Raw genomic sequence first — 27,177 nt, 5'->3', positions numbered from 1 at the left:
GCAAGGCCATTTTAAAGTTTGCCTTCTGTAAGGTAGTACCAATTTTCACTCTCCCTCACAGTATGTAAAACTGTTTCTCCACATTCTCACTAAAAGTAGCCATTAGCGATCTTTTAAGATCTTTGCTAAGTTGAGTGAAAAGAAAACATTTCTAATTATTTTTTTAAAAGTTAAACAGCTTTGTACTATATCCTTATTGGCTATTTTACTGTTTTTGGATGGCCTGTTCAAATCTCCCATTTTTCTTCTGAGGTTATCTTTTCTTATTGGTTTATAAATATATGTATGTTATGATAACAGAGTGTTATTTCGTAGTTTCCCTAGCTTGGCTTTTTAACCTCATGTTCTTCTGAGCACCAGTTTTAAGTCAAGCAATACTAGGAGTTCAATTCTACCCAACAGCAAGACGAGACCTCTGCCGTCCAGGGCCCAGGTGGGCGAGGCCAGCGTGTACCGGACAGGTTGGCCCCGCCCCATCCGACGCCTCCACTCTCGAGGGGGCGGGGCCAGAGGACGCTCCGTCTGTGCGCGCAGCCATGGGGCGGGAGGCTGGAGCTTCCCAGCTTCTGCACCCGCGGAGAAACGAAACCTAGGGAGCCGAGGTCTCGGCGCTGCGAGAGTCGCCGGCGTGCGTAACGTTGACGTGTGACGGCAGCCGGGCCTTGAGGCGCATGCGCAGAGCGTGTGTCAGGGCTCTCGGGCTGCCGTCTGCCGACTTTCGGCGGCGGCGCGGCCTGGAGGAGTGGTTCTGCTCCGCGTGTCCTACCCAACCAGAGTAAGGAGGGCGGGTCCCTGCCTCCTTCCCGGCCTCCCGGCGCGCCACTTCCCTTCCCTGTGTCGGGGGCACAGAAGTCCTGAAGGAGCGACGCTCCCGGAAATCGTCCCCAGGAGCGGAAGTGGAGAATGCCCTCCTCAAGTGAGGAGAGGGAGTGAAGCGCAGCCTCTCTAGACTTTGGGGGCTGAGGTGGGCGTGAGCGAAGGTAATCCAGGCCCTGGTTCCGAGCCCGGGTCCTCCTTCTACTTTCCAGTGGGTTAGGCAGGGGCTGGAACTGAAGTTCCTCCGGGTGAGGGACTGGGCCGCTCGAATGGAGCTTGGGACTCACTTCCACCAGGGGAAACTAGGTCTTGGGTGCTCCTCGCCCAAAGTAAAGCGCTGGATACACACTGGGCATTATTTTCACCGTTGCTAGGAGGAGGAGGAGTTGGCGGAAACACTTTTAAAACTCTTTCGTTTAAGTGTTGGTTGGAGGAGTAACAATTGTATATGAACCTTGCGGGTTTTGTGTTTGGCCGGCGAATTTTGCGGGTATTCCCTTCGTGGCTTTGAGCAGGGCGTCTACATGACTTCTTACTCGACTCTGCAAAACAAGAATGGTAATACTGACCCTCGCAGCAGAATTATGATGCCACAAAGCTCTTTGGAGTGCTTAATGAGAGGAACAGAGGAACACATACTGGAAACTTTTCCCTTGTATCCTGTAAACCACAAGCATTTTTGTTGTTATGCATTGCGGTGCTAGAGTGATGTTGAAGTGCATTGTTAAGACATTCAGAACCTAATCGGAGGAGTACCTTTTGTGCTAATCTGATATCCCTTCAATTATTCGATAAATACTTATTGAGTGCTTACTGTGTACTGAGCACTTTTCTAACTTCTTGAGATGATAAGTGAGTAAAGAAAACAAAGATCCCTGCCATGTGGAGCTTAGGTTGTAGTTTTGGGAAGACAATAAACAGTAAACATAAATAAGTAAATTATGTTAGAAGGAAGAGTGCCATGGAAAAAAGAAAAAAAAATACAGCAAGGTTCTTACCTTTACTTTACCATTGGTAATGCAAGATGCAATTTTAAATTAGGATGTCAGGGTAGGCTTCACAGAGAAAATGACACTTGAGTAAATTCTTGAAGGAGGTATGGGAAGTAACTATGCAGATATCTGAGGGAAGAGCATTCCAGGCGGAGGGACTAACTCGTGCATAGACTTTCCCCTTGCAGTGTGTCTGAGGTCTTACCTGAACAGCAAGAGAGCCTGTGTGGCTGGAACACAATTAGTAAGAGGGGTAGTACTAGAAAATTAGGTTAGAGACGGAGTGGGGCTGGAGGGCAGACATCTTCAAGGGCCTTGTAAGCTACTGTGAAGACTTTGGCCCTTACTTTGAGATGGGGAGCCACTGCAGCCCAGTTTTGAGCAGAGCAGGGATACAATCTAACTTAGGTCATACAAAGTTACTGTGGTGGGTATGTTTCAGAATAGAATGTAGGAGGCAAGGGTAGAAGTAAAGAGACCAGTGAGAAAGCTATGGGAGTAATCCAGGAGAGAGTTGACAGTGTCTATAATCAGGAGGCTGATAGCTGGAGGTGGGTGAGAAGCAGTTGGATTCTGGGAATTTGATAGTAGGAAACAGTGTTTGGATAATCTGTGGATTATTGACCTGAACATTATTCAATATAAAATACAATTTATATATAAATATATAATATATAATTTTGGTCTGTGTTCCACAGGTATAGTTGGGAAGAACAATGGAGTGTTTGAATCACTTTAGTTGTTTTCCTGTGAAAATAATTACCTTTTAGCTTAAGTAAGATTTCAGAGCTTACCTACAACCATTAATTAGTATGTGAAGTTAATGACTAAAATCAGACTTTTTCCAAAATAGAATGTAGTTGAAATCTGAAAGTTGTAGTTTCCAGTTAGCAAAGTGTGAATTAGGACAGAATAACTTGTTGTAGTAAACTTTCGTTTACTTTTATTTAGGGTTTTAGTGAATGCCTCCTTTTTGCCATCTTTCAGAAGTTTGTCTAAATATAGCTTCTAACAGTTAAAAAAAAATCTAAGGTAAGAAAAATATATTAACTGTGACTATTATCCACAATTTTTGTGCAATGTGTAAATATACGGTGGCAAACAGAAGTGGCTAAGAAGATACTTGTTACTTTAAGAAGTTTACAGGCTAGTAGAGTAGACAGACTTGTAAATAATTTAAACAAAATGTAAAAGGATGAAAAAAGTGTGTTAAGAGAAGAGTACAAATGCTAATAGAATACAGTCTTCTGGCTGTTATTGTGTTTATTGTATTGCTCGCTCACCTTTATCTCCCATTTTAATCTTCAGACTGGTGTAGAATGTATTGAATATGCTAAGTAAATGCAGTAGTCATGAACTGAAGCACCTGTTGATTAACATTGTGCCAACAAGTACCATGTAATACTCATTACTCTATCTGCTGGAATTTAGAACTTTTCCAACACTATGCCATTAAGCCTTGCTTCTTTCTCTTGTACCCCTATCCCTTTCCATTGGACAGATGTTTTTGGTTTCTTGGGCAGTGTTAGAACACAGAATGTAGGGTTACTATTTGTAATTTGTATATTCATTAAGGATATTTCTTCAGTTTAAAATTATTCTATCAAAGTGTATTAAGTTTTTGTGACAAAAAAATAATATTTTATAATACAAGCATGGAGCTGTCTGACCAACCATATAAAGCAGGAATCTGTAGTTTAGAGACATGCCAGGGTGAACTATAGGTCAGTTTCAACACTGATCAGGAGGCTAACCTGTCAGGTACACCACAGTTGACAAGCAATATGGTGATGAGTGTTTGCTGGTAGCCTGTAAAGGCGATTTGGTACCACCAAAGTGTGTGACTTAGCAAGAGAGTGAGATCTGGACAGAGGACATATTTGGCAATCTTCGTAGGTGAGTAAGTGAGTGGTGGCAGAGAGGTCTGGTAACAGGACCAGTGCTGGGTTCAGGTGCAGGAACCTCTCCTGGAGGGAAGTGAGATTTGGAGGGAGCTAAAAAAAGCTAAAAGTCACTTGTTAAGAGTTTGATCGAAGGTCATGTTCAGGGATGAATCTTAGTCTAAGTAAGTGTTTGGGGCCCCGTGGGCAGTGTCTCAGTGATGGGTAGAGGAGAACTTTGGAGAGGAGCTAGGTGCGTTACTTTGGTAATAAGAGCTGCCATTCACTGATGAATATTCTTTGGTATATGCTTTTTATATGCTAGCATGTTTTATCCTCATCTAAAAAAATGATACCTCAATTTTTTAAATAAGAAACTGAGATGTAAAGTTATTTGCCCAGAGCCACTTACTAAGCTGTAAATGGCAGTGCTGGGATTTGAGCCCAGGTCTATCGGATAGCAAAACCTTTATTCTTTATTCCAGATTGCCTCATCATGTAGTGAATTGTGCTGACATTAGTCTTCCCATTTTTTGTGGGTTGTCATGATTGTGATCCAGTTTGCTGTGGATGAGATTTCACTCACTAATAAATTTGATTCATTTAATTGTGTGTTTTCTTTTTCTAGATTTTAATTTAATTTGAAAATGAGTAAGTGCAGAAAGCTACCACTGGGTTCAAGTCCTGCGACATTCAGCCCAGATGTTCTTGCTGATGTTTTTGAACTCTTTGCCAAGAACTTTTCTTATGGCAAGCCACTTAATAATGAGTGGCAGTTACCAGATTCCAGTGAGATTTTCACCTGTGACCACACGGAATTCAGTGTGTTTCTTGATTTGAAGAACTCCCTAAATGAAGTGAAAAACCTACTGAGTGATAAGAAATTGGATGAGTGGCATGAGCACACGGCTTTCACTAATAAAGCTGGGAAAATAATTTCTCATGTGAGAAAATCTGTGAATGCTGAACTTTGTACTCAAGCATGGTGTAAGTTTCATGAAATTTTGTGTAGCTTTCCACTTATTCCACAGGAAGCTTTTCAGAATGGAAAACTGAATTCTCTACACCTTTGTGAAGCTCCTGGAGCTTTTATAGCTAGTCTCAATCACTACTTAAAATCCCATCGATTCCCCTGTGATTGGAGTTGGGTGGCTAATACTTTGAATCCATACCATGAAGCAAATGACAATCTTAAGATGATTATGGATGACCGACTTATTGCAAATACCTTGCATTGCTGGTACTTTGGTCCAGATAACACCGGCGATATCATGACCCTGAAATATCTGACTGGACTTCAGAATTTCATAAGCAGCATGGCTACCGTTCACTTGATCACTGCAGATGGAAGTTTTGATTGCCAAGGAAACCCAGGTGAACAAGAAGCTTTAGTCTCTTCTTTGCATTACTGTGAAGCTGTCACTGCTCTGTTGACTCTTGGAAGTGGTGGCTCTTTTGTTCTGAAGATGTTTACTTTGTTTGAACATTGTTCCATAAACCTGATGTACCTGCTAAACTGTTCTTTTGACAAAGTCCATGTTTTCAAACCTGCTACCAGCAAGGCAGGAAACTCAGAAGTCTATGTGGTATGTCTCTACTATAAGGGAAGAGAGGCAATCTATCCTCTTTTATCTAAGATGGTGCTGAATTTTGGGCCTGAAATGACCAGGAAAGCTCTCTTTCCCCATCACATGATTCCCGAATCTTTTCTTAAAAGACATGAAGAATGTTGTGTGTTCTTTCATAAATACCAGCTAGAGACTATTTCTGAGAACATTCGTCTGTTTGAGTGCATGGGAGAAGGGGAACAAGCAAAGCTGAATAGTTTAAGGGACTATGCTGTTCAGTATTTCATGCAAAAGTTTCAATTGAAGGCTCTTTCCAGAAATAATTGGCTAGTGAAAAAATCTAATATTGGTTGTAGTACAAATACAAAATGGTTTGGGCAGAGGAACAGATATTTTAAAACCTACAATGAAAGGAAAATGCTGGAAACCCTTTCATGGAAAGATAAGGTGGCCAAAGGGTACTTTAATAGTTGGGCTGAAGAACATGCTGCATATCATCCTGGGCAAAGTTCTCTTTTAGAAGGGACAGCTTCCAATCTTGAGTGTCACTTATGGCAGATTTTACAGGGAAAGAAACTGCCAAGGGTAAACTGTTCTCCTTTCTGTGATGGTGAAATTTTAAAGGCTCTTAATGAAGCAATTGAAAAGTCATTGGGAGGAGCCTTGAATTTGGATTCCAAGTTCAGGCCAAAACAGCAGTATTGTTGTTCTTGTCACATTTTTTCTGAAGAATTGGTATTTTCTGAGTTGTTTAGCCTTACAAAATGCCTTCAGGATGAGCAGGATGTAGAACCCAGCAACCAAGTAAAGTGCCTGCTTGTGGGTTTTCCAGCTCTCCAACATGTCAAAATACATATACCATTGGAAGTTCAACTCTTGGAATCAGCTGAACTCATGACTTTTAGCTGTTCATTGCTTCATGATGGAGACCCAACTTACCAGCAGTTATTTTTGGACTGCCTTCTACATTCATTGCAGCAGCTTCATACAGGAGATATTATGATTTTGCCTGTACTTTCTTGTTTTACAAGATTTATGGCTGGTTTGATCTTTGTACTCCACAGCTGTTTTAGATTCATCACGTTTTCTTGTCCCACATCTTCCGAGCCCCTGAAGACTTGTGCAGTCCTGCTTTGTGTTGGTTATCAAGACCTTCCAAACCCAGTTTTCCAGTATCTGCAGAATGTGAATGAATTGTTGAGCGCTTTGGTTAACTCTGATGCACCCCAGCAGGTTTTACGGTTTGTGCCAATGGAGGTGCTCCTTAAGGGCACACTACTTGATTTTTTGTGGGATTTGAATGCTACCATTGCCAAAAGGCATTTGCATTTGATTATTCAAGGAGAGAGAGAAGAAATCATCAGCAGCCTTCAGTTATGAAGTTGAACTTGTCTTTTCTGAGATTTAACTTCACGGCTTCTTGCAGTTTCCGTTGGTATTGCATCCCTTTGCTATTAATTTAAAACCTTTTATTTTGAGGAAAGGCCAACTTTTACATCATTTAAAGTTTCATTTTTTCTGGAAAACCATCAGCTAGTTCTGACCTCTAGGGTATATACACTCACAGACATAGAGTTTTCTATGTGGTAGAATATATGCAGTGATGATATTCAACCTCAAACATGAGAAGTGTGTATGAGCTTGGGGTGGACACACCCATGCTTGCATATGCAGTTTATGCAGTTGGTCTTACTTATCTGCTTAAGATTTACACCTGTGTGCCTTCATTCAGATTAGATTTTTTTCCAGCTAATTTTCTCTCAGTGGCTAATACTGTTAATGAATTGATAGAGGTCTTTGATGAAAGGAGGTGAGCCACTACTCAGCAACACTAATTTCCTTTAATACTGACCGTGTCAGTTATGGATATGTGGAATTCATCATGCCAGACATCTTGATACATGCCATTCATTGCCTTTAGGCCATCGATCCAGTTTACTTCTGTGGTTCAAATGAAGCTACTGTGCTGTTTTATAAATATTTTACTTAACCACAACCATCCAACTAGAAAGGATATCAAGACAGCTTCGAACCAAAGATCATGTTTAAAAAAAAGAAAAATTATTGTGTCTAAAACACTCCTATATGAGTGAAAAGTTTCACTTAGCAATGGTGTGTAATTTTTAACTTCTGGGAAATAATCCGTGAACAAAAAGATTTTTTTAAATTGCAAAGTAATGTTTACGGTCTCATAATGCGGACATGTGAATGTGATGAATGTAGTGAGTACTGAAGAGAAATTTTAACACTTTCAGAATGATGGTATAACATTAAAAAATTTTAAATTTTCATTAATTCTTTTTTTCAGTATGAAAGTAGCACTTTACCAGAAGATTAACCATGAGATCGTTACTTTATCAATTACTTTTGATTTCTTTTGAATTATATATATTTGTCAGTATAAATGGGCTATTCTGGCCAACTGAATTAAGCAGATCTTTGTTACTTTGAAATTCTGCAAAGTGAAGAAAATGTGTATTGTCACATGTGCATTTTAGACATTTTTGTTAGTTATATGAAAAGTAAATGTATTCTTTGATGTATTTGGTTGATAAGTATTAATCTGAATTTTTTCATGTCCTTTGCTATTTTGAGTTCCATTATAGATTTATGAATAAAGTCATTAGCAGAGAGATTTTGTGTTCATTTTTTAAAGAGAATCATGGGGGAAGTTAAAAATATAACTTGGAAACACATTTTTTTTAAAGGAAGGTTTGAATGGGAGTTAATGTTCCTTCATTTCCTCTGACTTGTATTCATTAAAATTTAGTCCTTAATATTGCAATATTTATGGAAGCTCTGCTTCAGGAAAGAAATTGAATACCTAAGGGAGGGAGGAAGAGAGTAGATTTATGCCTTGGTTGATTTGGTCCAGTACAATGACTCAGTTTGTTTTTACTTATTTTAACTATTTGATTAGAATGAAGTTGAAAGCCTAGGTCCAGGTTCTGGTACTAACACTTTCTTTTAAGCCCCTCAAATAAGTATTGAATGCTTAGTTGTTTTTAACATTAACCTGTGTTGGAATATGTAACATACCTGGCGTATGTTAGAGTGTATTTTGGTTTTTAATCCAGTGTTCGGGATCAGTTGCCGTTCATCTGGTTTATTGGATTCAGATTTGCTCTAGAGGTGACATACAACTTGAGGAAGGTTCATATTGAACCGGATGTAGCTGACAGGTACCAATGATTTATAAGAATTTCTCTGTAAGAAAAAGGGAAGGAAAAATGCTGTCTGAAAAATGAATAAAAAAATAGAGGAGTACCATAAGATGAGCGATGATTTGTATAGTTTATCAAGTTAGTTACTGTTCTTAAAAAAATTCTTTTTAGTAGATCTTGAGATTTTTAATTTAATTGTGATGCTCTTTATTTATTTATTTATGGCTGTGTTGGGTCTTCGTTCCTTCGTGCGGGCTTTCTCTAGTTGTGGTGAGGGAGGGGCTACTCTTTGTTGCGTTGTGCGGGCTTCTCATTGCAGTGGCCTCTCGTTGCAAAGCATAGGCTCTAGGTGCGTGGGCTTCAGTAGTTGTGGCACGTGGGCTCAGTAGTTGTGGCCCACGGGCTCTAGAGCACGGGCTCAGTAGTTGTGGTGCACGGGCTTAGTTGCTCCGCGGTATGTGGGATCTTCCCGGACCAGGGATCAAACCCGTGTCCCCTGCATTGGCAGGCGGATTCTTAACCACTGCACCACCAGGGAAGTCCCAATTGTGATGCTTTTTGAAAGGAATTTTTAACAGCCAGAAAATCTAAACGTCACAAATGTGTTTCCTAACAAACTTAGAGTAAGAGGTCTTATACATTTACTTTCTTCAGTATTGATTTTTGTTCTCCCTAAGAGGAAAGTCAGTTTTGTATTTTAGTGAGGGCTTTTATGTATTATCCTAATGTCACATAAATATTTAAATGTGTTAAAAGTATCTTTTCGGAATAAATTTAAAATCCAAATTTGTCGACTTTCTCTATCTTTACAGTAATCTTGTTTAAAAAGATTTGCATTAAAAGTTTCTACTCCAAAGATCTTGGAGTGTAACGAAAGAAGCAAGATATTAGGATAGTTGGAAAAAACATGTTTATTATGCTTTTGTTATTTTACTTATCTTTGATGAGAATACTCGGTCTTTTAAATATTTAAACCTTATCTTTTATTTCCAGATGAGATCATTAATTGAATAGTTTTAACATTAGTTACGGTACTGTGGTATGGGTATATGAAATCAGTTAATACCTCACATTTTTAGAAATGAAAATGTTGATTATAAACTCAATCAAAATCTTATTTTCCATGTTTAAATACTTAATACTTTTCATTGATTTTTTTAACAGGGCAACATATTTCGTTTAGTGTATTTTTGCTTTTGAAGGTGAAAGTAAGAAAAAGGAGATTTTTAGTTTTGTTTCAGTTTTTTAAATTGTTTCAAGCAGTAAATGATTATTACTTTTTATAAAACCAGTACCTCCTTACAAAGATTTTAACCAAAGCATGAGAGGTTTTCTGTTAATTTTTATGTTCTAAAAAAATAAAATCTTTTACTAATTACACTGGTACAATTAGGTCTTAAATTTCCTTTGTAATCTGTTTAATACAATTTGAACAAAACTTAGACTTAATATAGATATCATCCTTTATTAAAACGATGAAAAATTATTATACTTAGATGGTACAGATAGGCAAGGCCTGGCTGAAAATTTGTTTACAACATAGTTACTATTGAAAAGAGAGACTCAATTATTTGATAATAGGCCTCCCCACCTTTTTTTTTTTTTTAAAGTTAGATTAAAACTTATTTCTGGATGATCTTAGTAGAACTAACTATAATTCAGTATTTCCTAATAAATTTCTGTTTGGATGGTAAATGTTTTTCCGGTTGGCCTAATGGACAAGTAGCAAAAAACTAAAAACTTGATACTACATATAGTCACTTATAATATGTTGGTATGTTTTAGAGCATGTAATTAAAACAATAATCCTCAATAAATTTATAATAAGTTATTGTTCATTGTTTTGTGCTTCCAATCAATGCATTCTTTTTTTTTTAAAATAAATTTATTTATCAATGCATTCTGTATATAAAATAGTTTATATAAAATTTTTGAATAAGAAGGGATTCCCCTGCCCTCCCCCATTCTGTTATTTGTTTTTTCTTAGTTTTGGTCAATACAGACAATGAAGGTAATTTATCTTTGGATAAGTACAAGTTTATACTGGAATGTTTTGGGAAGAGGTGAAGCTGCTTTATAGCCACAGATATGGAAGATGCCAACTGTTCTTTACTAGTGAAAATATTTAGAAATTATCTGTCACTAAGCATAGGTTTGCATTTAATTTTACTCAATTGATAATTTTATTTAAAAGTATAATCTGCTTATGTTCACATATAGGTTGAGTACTCATTTACAAATTGTACCCATAATAGTGTTTTTCTAATTTTCTCAAGATCTTGACCGTTGTGTCTTTACAGAGTGTCTTAGTAGATTAACCAGGTGTAATCATTCTATGTTCGTTTATACCAAGTGCAGGAGTATCAGTTTAGTCTGTTACCAGGGATTTAATAATATTTAATATTGCAGCCACATTGTTGATTTGTGGCTTAAATTTGTTATGATATAGTTAAGGAACACATTTGTAGAGATTGTTCTTTTTCTCTTTGTACACTATGCTAAAAAGATACTTTTATTTTGAAAAGTCTACATATCTTTGTGGATAAACCTATTTTGTTTACATGTATATCTACATCTTTTTCCTCTTTAAGGATTTAGGATTTAAGATTGTGTACATCAACACCAAATTAATTTACTGGGCAAGACAGATGTGCTTTTACTGTCTAGACTTTTGGGAGTTCTATTCTATTTTCAGTGAACTCCAGGACTGAAAATTTAGTTTTTATACTAGACTAGCTGAGAAAATTCAAAACAAGCACAGACATCCTAATGAATTTATTTTTTTTTTTGTTAGAGTAAACATCATTCCTGCAACTATCCTGTAACTCTAGTAATGTTAATCTCGCCCTGGAGCTATTTTTATTGCACTTACTGCTTGGGTCCTTCAGTTTGAAAATTTTTAATTGATTTTTCTGCTCTCTGGAACATTTTATTTTATTTGCAATATTATGTATTTTTTACTGAGGTATATTTGATGCACAATATTATATAATTTTCAGGTGTACAACATAGTTCAGAATTTTTAAAGATTATATTCCATTTGAGCATTACTTACATTGTTCTTTCTTTTTTTTCTCCATTCTTTCATTTTCTTGCCAGAATTATAAACTCAAGGGCAAGGCACTATGACATATACTTATTTTGTATCTCATATTGTCAATATAGGTGTCTACAAAATACTATTTGATTTTGTGTTTTTATTATAGAAAACTTTCAAACATATACAACATTAAAATTAGATAACAGCCCCCCATGTACCCTCACCCAGTTACCATAACTATCCACATTTTTCTGAACTAATTTTATCGTCCACTTTTTTTTCTTGGAGTATTTTGAAGCAAATTCATGAAATATCTCTAACAGATATCACACCTAACAAAATTAATGTCACCCAATACTTAGTCTGTGTTTAATTTTTCCAGACTGTCTCAAAAATGGCTTTTTACAGTTGATTCAAATAAGGATCCAAATAAGGCTCACACATTGCATTTACTTAATATGTCTCCAAAGTCTCTCCATCTATTGAGTCCCTCTCCCAACATTTTCTTTTCCATGCTAATTTAACTGTCCTGTAATTTTCCACATTCTGGATTTGGCTGATTATTTTATCTTCTAACTTGTATGTATGCCACACATTGTCTATAAAATGGTAGTTAGATCTAGAGAATTGATTGCTTTTGGCAAGGATACTTCATAAGTGGTGTTGTGTACTTCCTTTTCTATCATGCCATGAAGCACAAAATGGCTGGTTGCCCCCTCTCAGTGACATTAGGGTTAGTCAGAGATTCAGATATCAATTTATTTTATTTTTACACTAAGTTTTCTATCAACCTTTCACTTAATAGCATTAGCTTCTATTGAATATTGATTTTTAGCTCTATTAGAGGTTGCAAATTAGTGGTTTTCTGACCATATTTCTTCTGTACTAATTGGACTTTATAATATGTTCTTGAGTTCATCAACTATTTGTTTCTTTCTGAAGCAGTTTGTTCAGAAAAAGCTGGAGAAATGCTTAATTTTTTTAAAATTTAATTTTTTTATTGAGGTATAGTTGATTTACAATATTTTATTAGTTTCAGGTATACAACATAGTGATTCAAAATTTTTATAGTTTATACTGCATTTATAGTTATTATAAAATATTGGCTATATTCCCTGTGCTGTACAATATGTCCTTGTAGCATATTTATTTTATACATAGTAGTCTGTACCTCTTAATCCCCTACCCCTATTTTCCCCTCCCCCCTTTCCTTTCCCCACTGGTAACCACTAGTTTGTTCTCTATATCTGTCACTCAGTTTGTTTTTTATTATATTCACTAGTTTAATTTTAGAGTCCACATATAAATGATAACATACGGTATTTGTCTTTCTCTGTCTGACTTATTTCACTAAGCATAATATTCTCTAGGTTCATCCATGTTGCTGCAAATGGCAAAATTTCATTCGTTTTTATGGCTGAGTAGTATTCCATTGTATATGTATACCACATCTTCTTTATCCACTCATATTGATGGGTACTTAGGTTGCTTCCATATCTTGGCTATTGTAAATAATGCTGCTATGGACTTTGGGGTGCATGCATATTTTTGAATCAGTGTTTTTGTGTTTTGTTTTCTTTAGATAAATACCTAGGAATTGATAGATCATATGATAGTTCTATATTTAGTTTTTGAGAACCCTCCATACTGTTTTTCATAGTGGCTACACCAATTTACATTCCCACCAACAACATACAATGGTTCTCTTTTCTCCACGTCCTTGCCAACATTTGTTACATGTGATCGTTTTGATGATAGCCATTCTGACAGATGTGAGGTACCTGAGATCTCGTTGTGGTTTTGATTTGCATTTCTCTGATGATTAGCCATGTTGAGCATCTTTCCATGTGCCTGCTGGCCATCTGAATGTCTTTGGAAAAATGCCTGTTCAGATCTTCTGCCCATTTTAAAATTAGGTTGGCTGTTTTTTTTTGGTATCGAGTTACATATTTCAGATATTAATCCCTTATCGGTCATATCATTTTGTTGTTTTTTATTTTGTTGATGGTTTCCTTTGCTGTGTAAAAGCTTTTAAGTTTAATTAGGTCCCATTTGTTTGCTTTTGTTTCCTTTGCAGTAGGAGACAGATCCAAAAATATATATTGCTACAGTTTATATCAAAGAGTGTTCTGCCTATATTTTCTTCTAGGAGTTTTATGGTTTCTGGTCTTATAAATGCTTAATTTTAAAAAACACTTTGTCAGTTTTCAGATAAGTAAGTTGGTGTCTTAGCAACCTCCAGGGGTGACAAATAAAAATTTTTTTTGCCGTTGTTTTTTTAAACTATCTTTAGGACCTCATGGGTGGTTATATATTTGATGTATCTTAATCAATTACAATTATTGTTCTCACTTGATGCTTGAATTATCCTATTTGGGATGGGTGTGTGGGAGAGAGACTCCGAGTTGATACTATGCCATTTTTTACATAATTCAAACAGTCTTTGATACCTTCTGGCACAACATGTGCCAGTTTCATCTTTTATATTTTCTGCCCAGACCTGATGTCATCCTGACCTTAGTGGGAATGTCTGCAGTGCTGTGGTTCTCAAGATTTTTGGTGTCAAGACCCCTTTACGCTCTTAAAAATTATTGAGGAATCCAAAGAACTTTAATTTATGGGGGTTTATCTGTTGATATTTTCCATATCAGAAATTAAAACTGAGAAAAATTTTGTTTGTTAATTCAAAAATAATGATAAAACTGTTATATGTCAATGTAAATATTTTTTATGAAAAATAACTTTCAAAACAAGATTTAGTGAGAAACATGGCATTGTTTACATTTTTGCAAATCTTTTTTTTTTTTTTTTGTCTTTATAATAGAAGATGGCTAGATTCTCATATCTGTTCTTACATTCAGTCTGTTGTAACACACTGTTTTGGTTGAAGTACTTAAAATCTGGCCTCACATGGCTATGTGATTGAGAAATGGAGGAGTATTTAAGAACCTCTTTATGTAATTATGGATATTCTTTGATGCTATTCTAGAATGTGACAGGTAATAGTTTCTTAAAAGTTGGTTGCAATGAAGAATCTTAAACTATATTAATAACATTTTATACTCTGTTACACTAACATCCACTGGTCTGTCTTGCACTTTGAGAGGGTCACTTACCCACATGTGGTTTTGTAACACCATGAATTTGTCATTTGGAAAATATCAGTTCATTGAATTTTGTACATCTTGCAAATGTTCACACATTTGATTATATGGTATCAAAAATAAATCACATTTTTAAACATCCCCACTAATCTCATCAGAAATCTAAGTACTGAGAAGCTGTCACGCTCACGGTGGTGGACAAAATTTTTCTAAAATTCTGATTTTCACTTGAGTGCTTAAATTTTATCATGGCAGCAAATATTGTCAGTTGTTTTCCTTGAAGTGACAGCTCACTTTATCAATTTTTGAGAAAATATCTGTCAAAAATACTCAAGTCTGAATAACTATAGTTTGTCTGCTGGTTGTTCTTTAAAGTGAAAATGGTGTTCCATGAAAAATGCACCACTTCGGTTTACAGCTCAGTCACACACATGCTTCCTGGAGACAGCCATCCTACTTGGATATGCAGCAGAAGTGCTTCATGTGTAGTTCCCATTTCTTCACCTAGAGTATTAAAGATGTACTCAAGGGTTGAGACAATAAAATTCCTCATGTTTACTACTTCCTCAAAGGTATTCTTAGGTAAAAATGGCTTCCCCTCCCCCCACTATAATATGTGTGATGAAGAAGGACTACTAGTATAGTTTGTTGCCACTACCATGATTTGTGCTAAAACACCAGCAATTTTGCCCACTGCTTTTGCATAACATTCACTAGTAACATAATGAAAAGGGGAAATAATGTCTTGGTTGGGTCCACATACCTCACTTTGAGAACTGGAGCTCTGGTGTTTCCCCATTATATCAGCTGCTGAGTTTTTAAAAGTTTATTTCATTATTTTTATTTATATTAATGAGGTGTTCCTATTTTTGAGGCTTTTAAAAACATAAATGAGTGTTCATTTTTCCATTTTTTTAAATCTGTGAAGATAAGCGTATTTTTCTCTTTAGCTCTATTAATATGATTGTTTGTATTAATGGATTTCCTAATATTGAACTCCTCTTACATTTCTGAAATAAGCACTGCTTGATCTTGATGGATTATTGGATTCTGTTTGCTAATAGTAGTTACAATATTTGCATTAATATTTATAAGTGAAATTGGTCTATAGTTTTATTGAGCAGTATTTATCTGGTTTTGGAATCAATTTTATATTTGCTTTATAAAAATAATTTGGATGTTTTCATTTTTTCCCCTATGTGCTGAGGGAGTGTAAATAGCATTTGCATCATCTGATCTTTAAGCTTTGGTAGACTGCTTTGTGAAACGAGCTGAGCCTGGTGTGTTTTTGGCAGGGGAACTCGTTTATGATTTTCTTTATTTCTTTTTACAAAATTCATTTGTTTAGAGCTTTTGTTTCTATTCGTGTCAGTTTTGGTATATTTACCTAGAGTGTTACTTATTTCATCTAAATTTTATTAAAAATTTTTTTCCATAAAATTGTACAGGGTAGTCTCATGATTTAAAAAAATTTTCTGTTTTGCATTAGTTTCTTTTGTGTGTTTGTACTTTCTTTTAAAAATCAGGTTAACTATTTCTATTTTGTTGATGAATTTTCAAAGAACCAGCTTTTTTGGTTTACTTATTGTTTCTTCTGTTTCTAACTCATCAATTTCTGCTTTATTTTTTTTAAATTGACATATAACATTGTATTAGTTTCAGGTGTACAACATAATGGTTCAGTATATGTATATATTGCAAAATGATCACCACGATAAGACTGGTTAACATTCATCAACATACATAAGTTACAAATTTTCTATTTCTTATGATGAGAACTTTGAAGATCTACTCTCCCAGCAACTCAAGTATACAATAGAGTATTTTTAACTACAGACAGTTGACTCTTGACCAACATGGGTTTGAACTGTGCACGTTCACTTACATGTGGATTTCTTTCACTAAATGTGTATTATATATATATATACACTATACTGTCCGTAGTTGGTTGAATCCATGGATGTGGAACTGTGTATAAGGAAGGCTGAATATAAAGTTATACTTGAATATTTGACTGCATGGAGCATTGGTGCCCCTAATCCCTGACTTGTTCAAGGGTCAACTGTATATGTATTAACCTCCACCTCTGCCAACCACCAACCTATACTCTGTATCCATGATCTCACTTTTTAAATTTTAATTTTTTATATTCTATGTGTAAGTAAGATCATACGGTATCTGTCTTTCTCTGTCTGACTTATTTCAATTAGCACAATGCTGTCAAGGTTCATCCACGTTGTCACAAATGGCAGGATTTCCTTCCTTTTTTATGGGTGAATAATATCGCATAATGCATACTGCATTTTCTTTTTCTTTCTTTTTTTTTACAGTTGAAATTTATTTGATGTATAATATCATGTTAGTTTCAGGTGTACTACGTAATGACTTTACATTTGCATACACTATGAAATGATCACCACAATAAGTCTAGTCTTGTAACTATCTGTCCATATGCAAAGTTATCACAATATTATTGACCATATTCCTTATGCTGTATATTACATCCTCATGACTTATTTATTGTATAACTGGTGGTTTATACTTTTTAATCCCCTATACCTATTTCACCCCCACTTCTATTTCTGGCAACCACCTGTTTGTTCTCTGTATCTGTGAGTCTGTTTTCATTTTGTTTTGTTATTTTAGATTGCACATAGAAGTGAGATCATGAGGTATTTGTTTTTCTCTGACTTACTTCACTTAGCTTATTTAATACCCTCTAGATCCATCTGTGTTGTCTCAAATGGCAAGATTTTTTTATGGCTTAGTAATATTCCATTGTATATATACCACATATTCTTTATCCGTTCATCTGTTGATGGGCACTTAGCTTGCTTCCATATCTTGGCTATTCTAAATAATGCTGCAATGAACATTGGAGTGCATACATATATCTTTTTGAAATAGTGTTTCTGTTTTCTTTGGGTATATACCCTGAAGGGAAATTGCTGGATCATATGGCAGTTCTATTTTTAATTTTTTGAGGAAACTCCATAGTGTTTTCCATAGTGGCTGCACCAATTTACAATCTCACCAACAGTGCACGAGGGTTCCCTTATCTCCACATCCTTTCCAACGCTTGTTTTTTGTTGTCTTTTTGATAATAACCATTCTGATAGGTGGGAGGTGATATCTCCCTGTGGTTTTGTGATCATCTATTGAGATGATCATATGATTTTTTATCCATTTTGTGAGTGTGTTGTATCACATTGATCGATTTGCAGATGTTGAACCATCTTTGCATCCCTGGAATAAATCCTACTTGATCATGGTGTATGATCACTTTTAATGTATTATTGAATTTGGTTTATTGAGGTTTTGCATCTATGATTATCAGGGATATTGGCCTATAATTTTCTTTTCTTGTGGCATCCTTGTCTGGTTTGGTATCAGGGTAATGTTGGCCTCTAAAATGAGTTTGGAAGTGTTTCTATTCTATTTTTTTGGAAGAGTTTGAGGAATGGTATTATTTCTTCTTTAAATGTTTGGTAAAAATCACTAGTGAAGCTGTTTGGTCCTGGATTTTTGTTTATTAGAATGTTTTTGATTACTCGTTCAATTTCCTTACTAGTAATCTGTCTGTTCAGATTTTCTATTTTTTTTTTTTTTAATTTATTTATATTTATTTTTGGCTGTGTTGGGTCTTTGTTTCTGTGCGAGGGCTTTCTCCAGCTGTGGCGAGCGGGGGCCACTCCTCATCGTGGTGCGCGGGCCTCTCACTGTCGCGGCCTCTCCCGTTGCAGAGCACAGGCTCCAGACGCGCAGGCTCAGTAGTTGTGGCTCACGGGCTTAGTTGCTCCGCGGCATGTGGGATCCTCCCAGACCAGGGCTCGAACCCGTGTCCCCTGCATTGGCAGGCAGATTCTTAACCACTGCACTGCCAGGGAAGCCCCAGATTTTCTATTTTTGTCATTCAGTCTTGGTAGTGTTTTTAGGAATTTGCCTATTTCTTCTACATTGTTTAATTTGTTGGTATACAATTGTTTATAGTAGTCTCTTATAATCCTTTGTATTTCTGTGATAGTTGTAACGTTTCCTCTTTTATTTCTGATTTTATTTATTTGAGTCCTCTCTTTTTTTATCTTGATGAGTCTAGCTAAAGGTTTATCAATTTTATCTTTTCAAAAACCAGCTCTTGATTTCATTGATCTTTTCTATTGTGTTTTTAGTCTCTATTTCATTTATTTCCACTATGATCTTTGTTATTCCCTTCCTTCTACTAACTTTGGGCTTCATTTCTTCCTCTTTTTCTAGTTGCTTGAGGTATAAAGTTAGATTATTTATTTGAGATTTTCTTATTTCTTGAGGTAGGCATTTATTGCTATGAACTTCCCTCTTAGAACTGCTTTTGTGGCATCCCTTATGTTTTGGTGTGTTGCATTTCCATTTTTATTTGCCTTAAGGTATATTTTGATTCCTCTTTTAATTTCTTTTTTAACTCACTGGTTGTTCAGTAGCATGTTGTTTAATCTCTCCATATTTGTGAATTTTCTAGTTTTCTTCTTATAATTGATTTCTAGTTGCATACCATTGTGGTTGGAGAAGATGCTTGATATGATTTCTGTTTTCTTAAATTTATTAATACTTGTTTTGTGGCTAACATATAATCTATCCTGGAGAATGTTCCATGTGCACTCGAGAAGAATGTGTATTCTGTTGTTTTTGCATGGAATGTTCTAGATATATTTGATAAGTCCTTCTAGTATAACGTGTTATTAAAGGTCAGTGTTTCCTTTTGATTTTCTGTCTGAATGATCTATCCATTAATGAAAATGGAGTATTAGAGTCCCCTATTATTCTTGTATTTCTATCTATTTCTCCCTTTATGTCTGTTAATATTTGCTTTATATATTTAGGTGCTCTTTTGTTGAGTGTGTAAATATCTCTCATTCTTTTCTGAGGGACAACTTAGTCTGGTAAAGTTTTCTTGGTTGGCAGGTTTTTTTTTTTTCTTTTGGAAGTTTGAATATATAATCACATCACATTCTCTCTTGGACTGCAAGGTTTCTGCTGAGCTATTCAGTGATAGTCTTGTGGGAGTTCTCTTGTAAGTGCCAAGCTTCATTTCTCTTGCTACTTACAAGATTTGATCTTTTTTTAATATTATTTTTATTTTTTGCAGTTTTATTATAATGTGTTTTAGAGAAGATCTCTTTGGGTTGAATTTGTTTGGGGACCTCTGAGCTTCATGATCTTGATGTCTAAATCTCTCCCCAGATATGGGAAATTTTTATTCATTATTTCTTTAAATAAGCTTTTTGCCCCTCTCTCCCTCTCTTCTCATTCTGGGGCTTCCATAATGCATAGATGATGATGATGATGGTGATTTTGGTGCCCCTTAACTCCCTTAGGGTTTCTTCATTCCCTTTCATTATATTTTCTTTCTACTCTTCTGACTGGATCATTTAAAATAATCTGTCTTCAACCTCACTGATTATTTTTTTCTTTCACTTGATCGAGTCTGCTGTTGAAGCTCTTTATTGAATTCTTTAGAACAATTATTTTGAATTCTTTTTTGGGTAATCTGTGGATCTCTATTTCTTTGGGGTCCATTACTGGAAGTTTACTGTGTTGCTTTGGTGGTGTCATGTTTCCCTGATTCTCCATAATCCCTGTAGCCTTGTGTAGGCATCTGCACATTTGAAGGATCAGTCACCTCTTCCAAACTTTATGGACTGACTTTGGTAAGGAAAGACCTTCACCTTTGGGTGGTGGCATGCTGGAGCATTTTGTGATTCTAAGTCTAGTGATGTGGGGCACCAAGTGTGAGGGTGTGTTGTGGTTCTGGGTCCAGGAGTACATGGTGTCTTGTTAGCTCAGGCGGCTGGGATCTATGACATTGACAATTGCATTATCCTTGGAAAGAGCTGCAGGGGTCCACAGTGGCTGCAAGGGCTCCTGGTCCTCAGTGGTGCCTCTAGGTCCAGTGGCTAGGGACCAGGGCACGTGGTAGTGGTGGTTTGAGTCAGGGTATACACATACTTGGTTGCGGGGGCAGCTGCAGGTGCCTGCATGGTGGCAGGGGCTGGCTGCAGACACCTGTGTGGTGGCAAAGGCCAGAGCCAGCAGCAGGGGCCAGGGCCAACTGCTGTGGCTGCATGAACAGCTGTGGAGGCCCTGGCTGTTGGTATGTACTCGTTTGACTAAAGGGGCAAGCCTTAGGTGAGTGCAAGGCAGTGGAGGCTAGTGATAGGAGCTGGGGCAGGCAGCATACAGGCACACACTTGCAGGGGCTTGCTTCAGGCCCATGTAGCAGTACAGGCCAGTGACAAGAGTCAGGGCCATCTCTGGGTTCACAAGCTGCTGAGGGGGCCTTGGCTGTCTCTGTGCACTCTTGTGGCTGCAATAACTGGCCATGGGTGCATGCACAGCAATGGGTGCATGCACAGCAATGGGGATCAGTTTTGGGGGCCTAGGCTGCAGAGACTGACTGGTAGCCAGTGTGGATCCTGGGCTTTGGTGGGGAGGGACTTGTGCAGATGGTGTCTTTGAACATGAAAACCTGTGAGGTGAAAATCTCAGCAGCAAAATCTTCAGGGGGCCCACAGTGAGTATGCTTACTGTTGGTTTCCTCAGCAGCAAAAGCTGTTAGGGTCCACTGCGAGCAGTCTGCTGGGATCTGCAATGAAATCTTCAGTGATAAAAGCTGGGGAGGCGGTCTACAGTGTCTGCAAGGGCTATTGTGGTCCTCAGCAGTGAAGACTTCTGTGGTCCTCTGCAGAGCCGGCTGCTGGGAACCACATTTGCTCATGCTTCAGGACTGATACTGGTAGCTCCTGCCCTTCTCTGTTCCTAGCCAGCTCTAGGTGTCTCAGCCTCGCTGGTCTCTGGGCAGGGTAAAACTGAAGTGGGTTCTTTGTGCAGTGCTCCGAAAGGCTGGGGAAGCTGGTTGCTCACCCCACTTTCCTTTCACTGATGAGGGAAACTTCAGGCTGAGGAGTTTCCTCTTAGCATTGAGCAGTGCCAGCCTGGGGGATGGGATGACACAGACAAAATGAAACTATTCTTCCTACCCTTTTTTTGTGGTTATTTTCAGTTTTTTGGCTCCATTGTGTTGCTGAAGCTTCTTAAGTGGACTCCTGAGCTCTCCCAGAGCTATTTTCATTCATGGATAGGTGTCTAATTGTTATTCTTTGTGTGTGTGGGGTCTCCTACTCCACCATCTTGATGATGTCACTCTTGTCCAGTCCTTTAAAAATGTCACACTATTGTCTTTTAGGTGCATGGTTTCTAACAAGGTGGCTGTTATAATTGTTAGATTATTTCTCTTTAGTAATGTGTCTTTTTTTCCCCTTTGCCTTCAAGATTTTCTCTTTGTTTTGTGTTTTCAGAGGTTGAATTTGATATGTCTATCTTGCTTGGGTATTTATCTTGGTTGGTGGTTTAGATCTGTGGTTTGATATATGCCATTAATTTTGGAAATTCTTAGCCATTATCCCTTCAACTATTTATTCTATCGCAGTCTCTGTCTTATTTTCCTTCTGGAATTCTAATTGCACATCTATTAGATCATTTGTTGTTGTCTTACAGTTCCTGGATGCTATATTCTGTTTTTATTTTTAAATATTTTTTTCCTTGTTGTTCAGTTTGTATATTTATCAAGTTCACTGATTCTTCCCTTAGCTTTGTTAAGTCTACTAATGAACTTCTCAATAACAGTCTTGATCTCTATTACTGTGTTTTTTTTCCCTAGCCTCTCCATTTTTTTTTTTTTCTTATAGTTTCTCTCTCTCTGCTGAAATTCCTCATTTGACAGTGAGTGTTGTCTAATTTTTCCACTGGAGCCTTTGACATATTTTTCATAATTATTTTAAATTCCCTATCTGATAGCACCAATTTCTGTGTCATATATGAGTTTGGTTCTGTTGATTGTTTTGTCTCTTGGCATTGTGGGTTCTTTCTCTTGCTTTTTTTGTATACCACATTACTGGTAATTTTTTTTTCTTTTTTTTTTTTTATAGGGGAGATAGAGAAGAAGGATCTGGGCAGGGCTCCATGCCCTTCCTGCAGCAGCTGCTCTTCCACTCCCCTAAGCCTGTACCATGAGGAGTGCTTTCTCAGGACTCTTGCCATCATTTTTTGTGAGTATCCATTGGAATCTGCAGAGAGAAAGGCCGGTGAGTGGTGTGAAGTCCCCTTTATCTGCAGCCTTTAGAGCTCCATACTCTGTCACCAGCCAGTACTCAGCCTTCACCAATTTCTTAACAATTCTAGGTGAATTCTTCTTACCAGTGTTCAAGTGCCCCAAGTAAACAAGTGCTTGCATTTCATGTCTCCCTGTAGGCATTTGTCTCTCAGATTTGGGGCTAGTTGGCATTTCTTCAACTTCAGCTCTGTGATGGATCCAGAAAAAGTCATTAACTAGCAGTTTGTTCAACTTTTTTTTTCTCTTATAAGGCCTTTTCCAGCTCTCAATAGCCAAGCAGAAACCCAAAACCCAAAACCCGATCCTTCTTTTTACCCCCCAATATCTCTACTGGTAGGATGACTCTTTGTCCTGATTTACACCAGTATAATTATTAATAGCATCCCCCTTACATTCAAGAGTTTCTTCATTTGGATGATAAAGTGTATGATCAGCCTGTCCTTGAAAATATTACATAATGAGGTTTCACTAGGAACATATGTTAAGTTTGGATGGATTTATTTTGGATAAAAATCAAATATTGAAGGTCATTTTGGTAATATTCAAAAGGACATGGGGAGAAAAGGTGTAAATGAAAGACATCAACCAAATCCAATGTGTAGACTTTGTTTGGATCCTGTTTCAGTCCAAAACAATTTTTTTTTCAACAGTCAGGGACATCTGAACATGGGCTTACGTATTAGAAGATATTAAAAAATTATTGTTATTTGGTTAAGTATTACAATGATATTATAGTTATGTTTTTTAAAAATCTTATTTGTTATAGATAAATTCTGATGTATTTGGAGGTGAAATGGTATGATAGTGGGAATTTATTTTAAAATGCTCGAAAACAAAAATAAAGGTGAAGGGCGAGAGAAATGTGATAGATAAAAATGAGAATGACAAAATATTGATAATTGCTGAAGCTAGGTGATAGGTAATTATTTTATTATCTCACCTTTATTGTATTTTTTGGTCAATTTCCATAATAAAAACTTTTAAAAAGAGAGACAAGAATATAATCAGGAATTTATTTCTTTAAAAAAAAAAAGGTAATTATCCTAAAATTTAAAGTGGTAAAGGTGAATTTTTCTTGTGGCAGATCAGAGGTCAGGCAGCCCTGCCTAAAATTTCATTTGAAAACTTCCTGTGCTTCCGTGATTATTTAGCAAACCAGATAATCTGTGATACGACAGGTACAGGGAGAAAAACAAGAGGTGAAATGCCATGGTTTCAATGTAGTTCAGTCCTGTAGACCCACACTGGACCAGGAGGAGGGAATGAACCTTGCAGTTGTCTTATTAATCCTGGTTCAATTCAGTGTCTATTTTGTGCAACCTTATCTTAAGGATATGCTCTGCTATTCTTCCCTTTATCCAGGTTCTCACTGTCCCTCCATTCTCTCCTGTTTTCATAATTTGGAGAGACAAATGCCTTCGGAAGTGGGTAGCAAGGTTATAAACTCTGAGGGGCCAAGGACTGTTCACTTTTTTGAACGATGAATGGTATACCTAGTACCATTACTGGCACATGAAAGACATTAAATAAATATTGGATGAAGAAATGAATGAATAAATTCACATTTGCTGCTTGCCACATGGAAGGGACCTACTAAATATTGTATTTGTTGAATTGAATTGTGAGTGACAGAACTGACAAGAGAATTTTAGAGTTTTATGTGCATTTAGTTCTGGACCTCTTCAAGTGTTCAAAAGATGTCCAGATGAACAGAATTAGCCAACGTGATGCCTGTGAACAGGCAGGGGAAATCAAATGAAGTGCAGCTTCATTTAAAATGAAAAGAACAATATGCAGTTGCATATAGGCCACCTTTCTTTCAAATATACTCATGGAAATGATTAGGAGAGGACAGTGATTCTCTCCTCCCCTCTAAAAGTCCTTAGCTATAGTTCTGCCAAGAAATCAGGAGATTGTAATATCCTGTCCACAAAAAGTTGTTATGACAGGTACCCTTAAATAAACAGGTGTAATTAATCATGGTGCTGTTTGTTTTGATGAGCATGCAAGAGTGACAAGTTAATAATAAATCTCCAGCTCATACAGGGGAGGTGGCTATAAGGAGATGCTGTGGTTTAATTTACATCTTTGGAAGGCACTGAAGATTTAATAATCTCCCTGTCTCATATATCAAACTAATACCCCTGAGGTAGAAAAGCAAAACATTTTTAACTATTAATCTGAGAAGCAATAAAGTCTTGTCTCAGATCACAAATAAATTGAGTTTCTGGTGGTCTCAGTGGACCCCTAGTATGTGTGATTTATTCAGATTCCAAAGCCACTCAGGACCCCTGGGAACCTTGGCTTCAAAACCATGCAAGCTGGGAACACCATGGGAACTGCCAATCCAATCAGAAGGTCTAGACCGAGGGCAGTGACTGATTTTACCTTAGACCTACCCAATAATTTATTTCACTTTCTATGTCGACTACAAATAGATTATGGAATACAAGTGTATGTGAATTTGAGATTCAGTTCTAAACAATTGCTTTTAGGTTTTGCTTTGGTTTAGTTCTGCTTAGGTTAATACTTGTTCTTAAAAGATCAAAAGCTGTTTTGAAGTTTTTACTAAGTGTAGGATTTTAACCTGGCTCGAGAAACTGGGATACAGAAAGGGGAAAAAATCCTTCATGGCACGATGAGCCACTTGTGAAACCTAAACTGTTTTCAGACTTCCAGCTCTTTGTTTCTTAAGGAGCTAAGCTATGGGGTGTATTGAATTTATTAATTTGGAAAACTGTCTCCTTATTGATACTAGTAGAGAAGATATCATCTTCCTTGTTTAAAGAATGGACCATAATGGTCTCAGAGAAAGAGGAAGGTAGAATTATGTGCATTTGCTGTATGCACAAGTGTATTCATTGCTCTAATTTGCTATGAAATAATTTTTATAATGGAATTAGATGATAAAGTATGATTTCTGTTCATCTTTTTACTAATACTGCTTATAATTTCAACTGAATCATTGCGATGTTTAATGTACTGTTATAGGAAGTAGAACATAAAAATATCCAATTCCCCTCATCCTTCTACCTTCTTTCAGCCCTGTGGCTCACAGCTGTGAATTAAGGTTGCATTTTGTCATGTGTTCCAAGGGCACGCTGACTGGCATAGAATGAGATTCAGGCTTCAACTAGCATATCCATTCGACTTAGCAATTAGGAAAACACATAATATCACCCCAGATATACTTCGGCTACTTCTGCCTGCCTCGCTTTGAGGAAGCCTATATTCTCCTGGTCAGGAGTTCAGGTTGGGCCAGGTGGGAGAAGGCTTAGAGGAAAATCTCTTCCTCCTTCGTATTCACCTAGCAAACATCCATTGACTCCCTTAGGTCATGGGGATGTAAGGACAAACAAGGACAGAGGCAAAGAGCACTGTATCAGTTGCCTATTGCTACTGTAACAAATTACCACAAACGTAGTGACTTAAACAACACAGATTTATTATCTTCCTGCTCTGAAGGTCAGAAATCTAAAGTCAAGGTATTGGCAGGTCTGTGTCCTTCTGGAGACTCTAGGGGGAAGTCTGTTTCCTTGCCTTTTCCAGCTTCTAGAGGCTGCCTGTGTTCCTTGGTTCATGGCTCCTACCTCGAATCACTTCAACTCCTGCTTCTGCTGTCACATCTACTATTCAACATATCTCCTACTCCCTCTTACAAGGATTCTTGTGATAACATTGAGCCCAGGATAGTCCAGCATAATCTCCTCACCTTAAAACCCTTAATTTAATCACACCTGCAAAGTCACATTTTCCATATAAGGGGTTCCAGGAATTAGGATGTGAACGTCTTTGGAGGCAGCTTTATTCAGCAAGAATTTGGCATTGGACAGCTGTGCTACTCTCTGACTTAGCTTGACTATTAAGTAAGTTTCTTCACCTCTCTGAATCTCAAGCTTCTTATCTGAGAAATGGAGTAAGTAATACCCATCTTGTAGGCTTGTGTGAAGATCAAATGCCTGAAAATAATTAGCATTGTGTCTGACACATATTACTAGTTCAACAAATGGGAAGTTAATGGATTATTGTTTTTACTATTCAGTGATGAAAGGGCACAGTCTCACCTCTTTGAGGACTTCTGAGTCTAGTGGGGAAGATAAACACCTAAACAAATCATTATAAGTCATTGTGAGGCAGTGTTACATGGGCTATATTTGTCTCAGGCCACAGGGTCCTCCATGCATGATTTCAATTGTTCGTTTGTAGATGATTACCTAACATGAGTTTTGAGGAGAAGAAAGGCAAAACATAAAAGGTCGTCTGAAGCTATGACTGACGTGGAATGTCAGGTCCTGGAAGGTTGTGTATTTTTATTTTGATGATCTCATTTTTTTTCCTAAGAAAAAACTATTTCCTTCTCTTGAGATATTATGTTAACTTTCTTGGACTTAGGGTATATGCTGTTTAACAAGTTAGGGCCTTGCACGGCTCAGACTACATCATATGGTAAAAGGAGAGACAATAGTG

The 27,177-nt window shown here is 37.0% G+C and overlaps 1 protein-coding gene across 1 annotated transcript; it reads left to right on the top strand.

The window, feature by feature from the left end:
* Positions 1–688: 688 nt before the first annotated feature.
* Positions 689–7,788, top strand: CMTR2 (cap methyltransferase 2). The gene is made up of 2 exons (XM_068529113.1): positions 689–980; positions 4,317–7,788. Exon 2 carries the CDS (start codon positions 4,336–4,338, stop codon positions 6,634–6,636), a length of 2,301 nt encoding a protein of 766 aa, XP_068385214.1. The 5' UTR covers positions 689–980; positions 4,317–4,335; the 3' UTR covers positions 6,637–7,788.
* Positions 7,789–27,177: the final 19,389 nt, after the last annotated feature.

Source organism: Eschrichtius robustus, chromosome 19 (genome assembly GCF_028021215.1).
Source record: "Eschrichtius robustus isolate mEscRob2 chromosome 19, mEscRob2.pri, whole genome shotgun sequence".
Lineage (NCBI taxonomy): Eukaryota > Metazoa > Chordata > Mammalia > Artiodactyla > Eschrichtiidae > Eschrichtius > Eschrichtius robustus.
Note: the sequence above shows the minus strand (reverse complement) of the source record. Positions and strands in the feature narration are given on the sequence as shown.

Coding starts and splice junctions, on each gene's coding strand:
- CMTR2 (XM_068529113.1), top strand. CDS start 4,336: ATGAGTAAGTGCAGAAAGCTACCACTGGGTTCAAGTCCTGCGACATTC.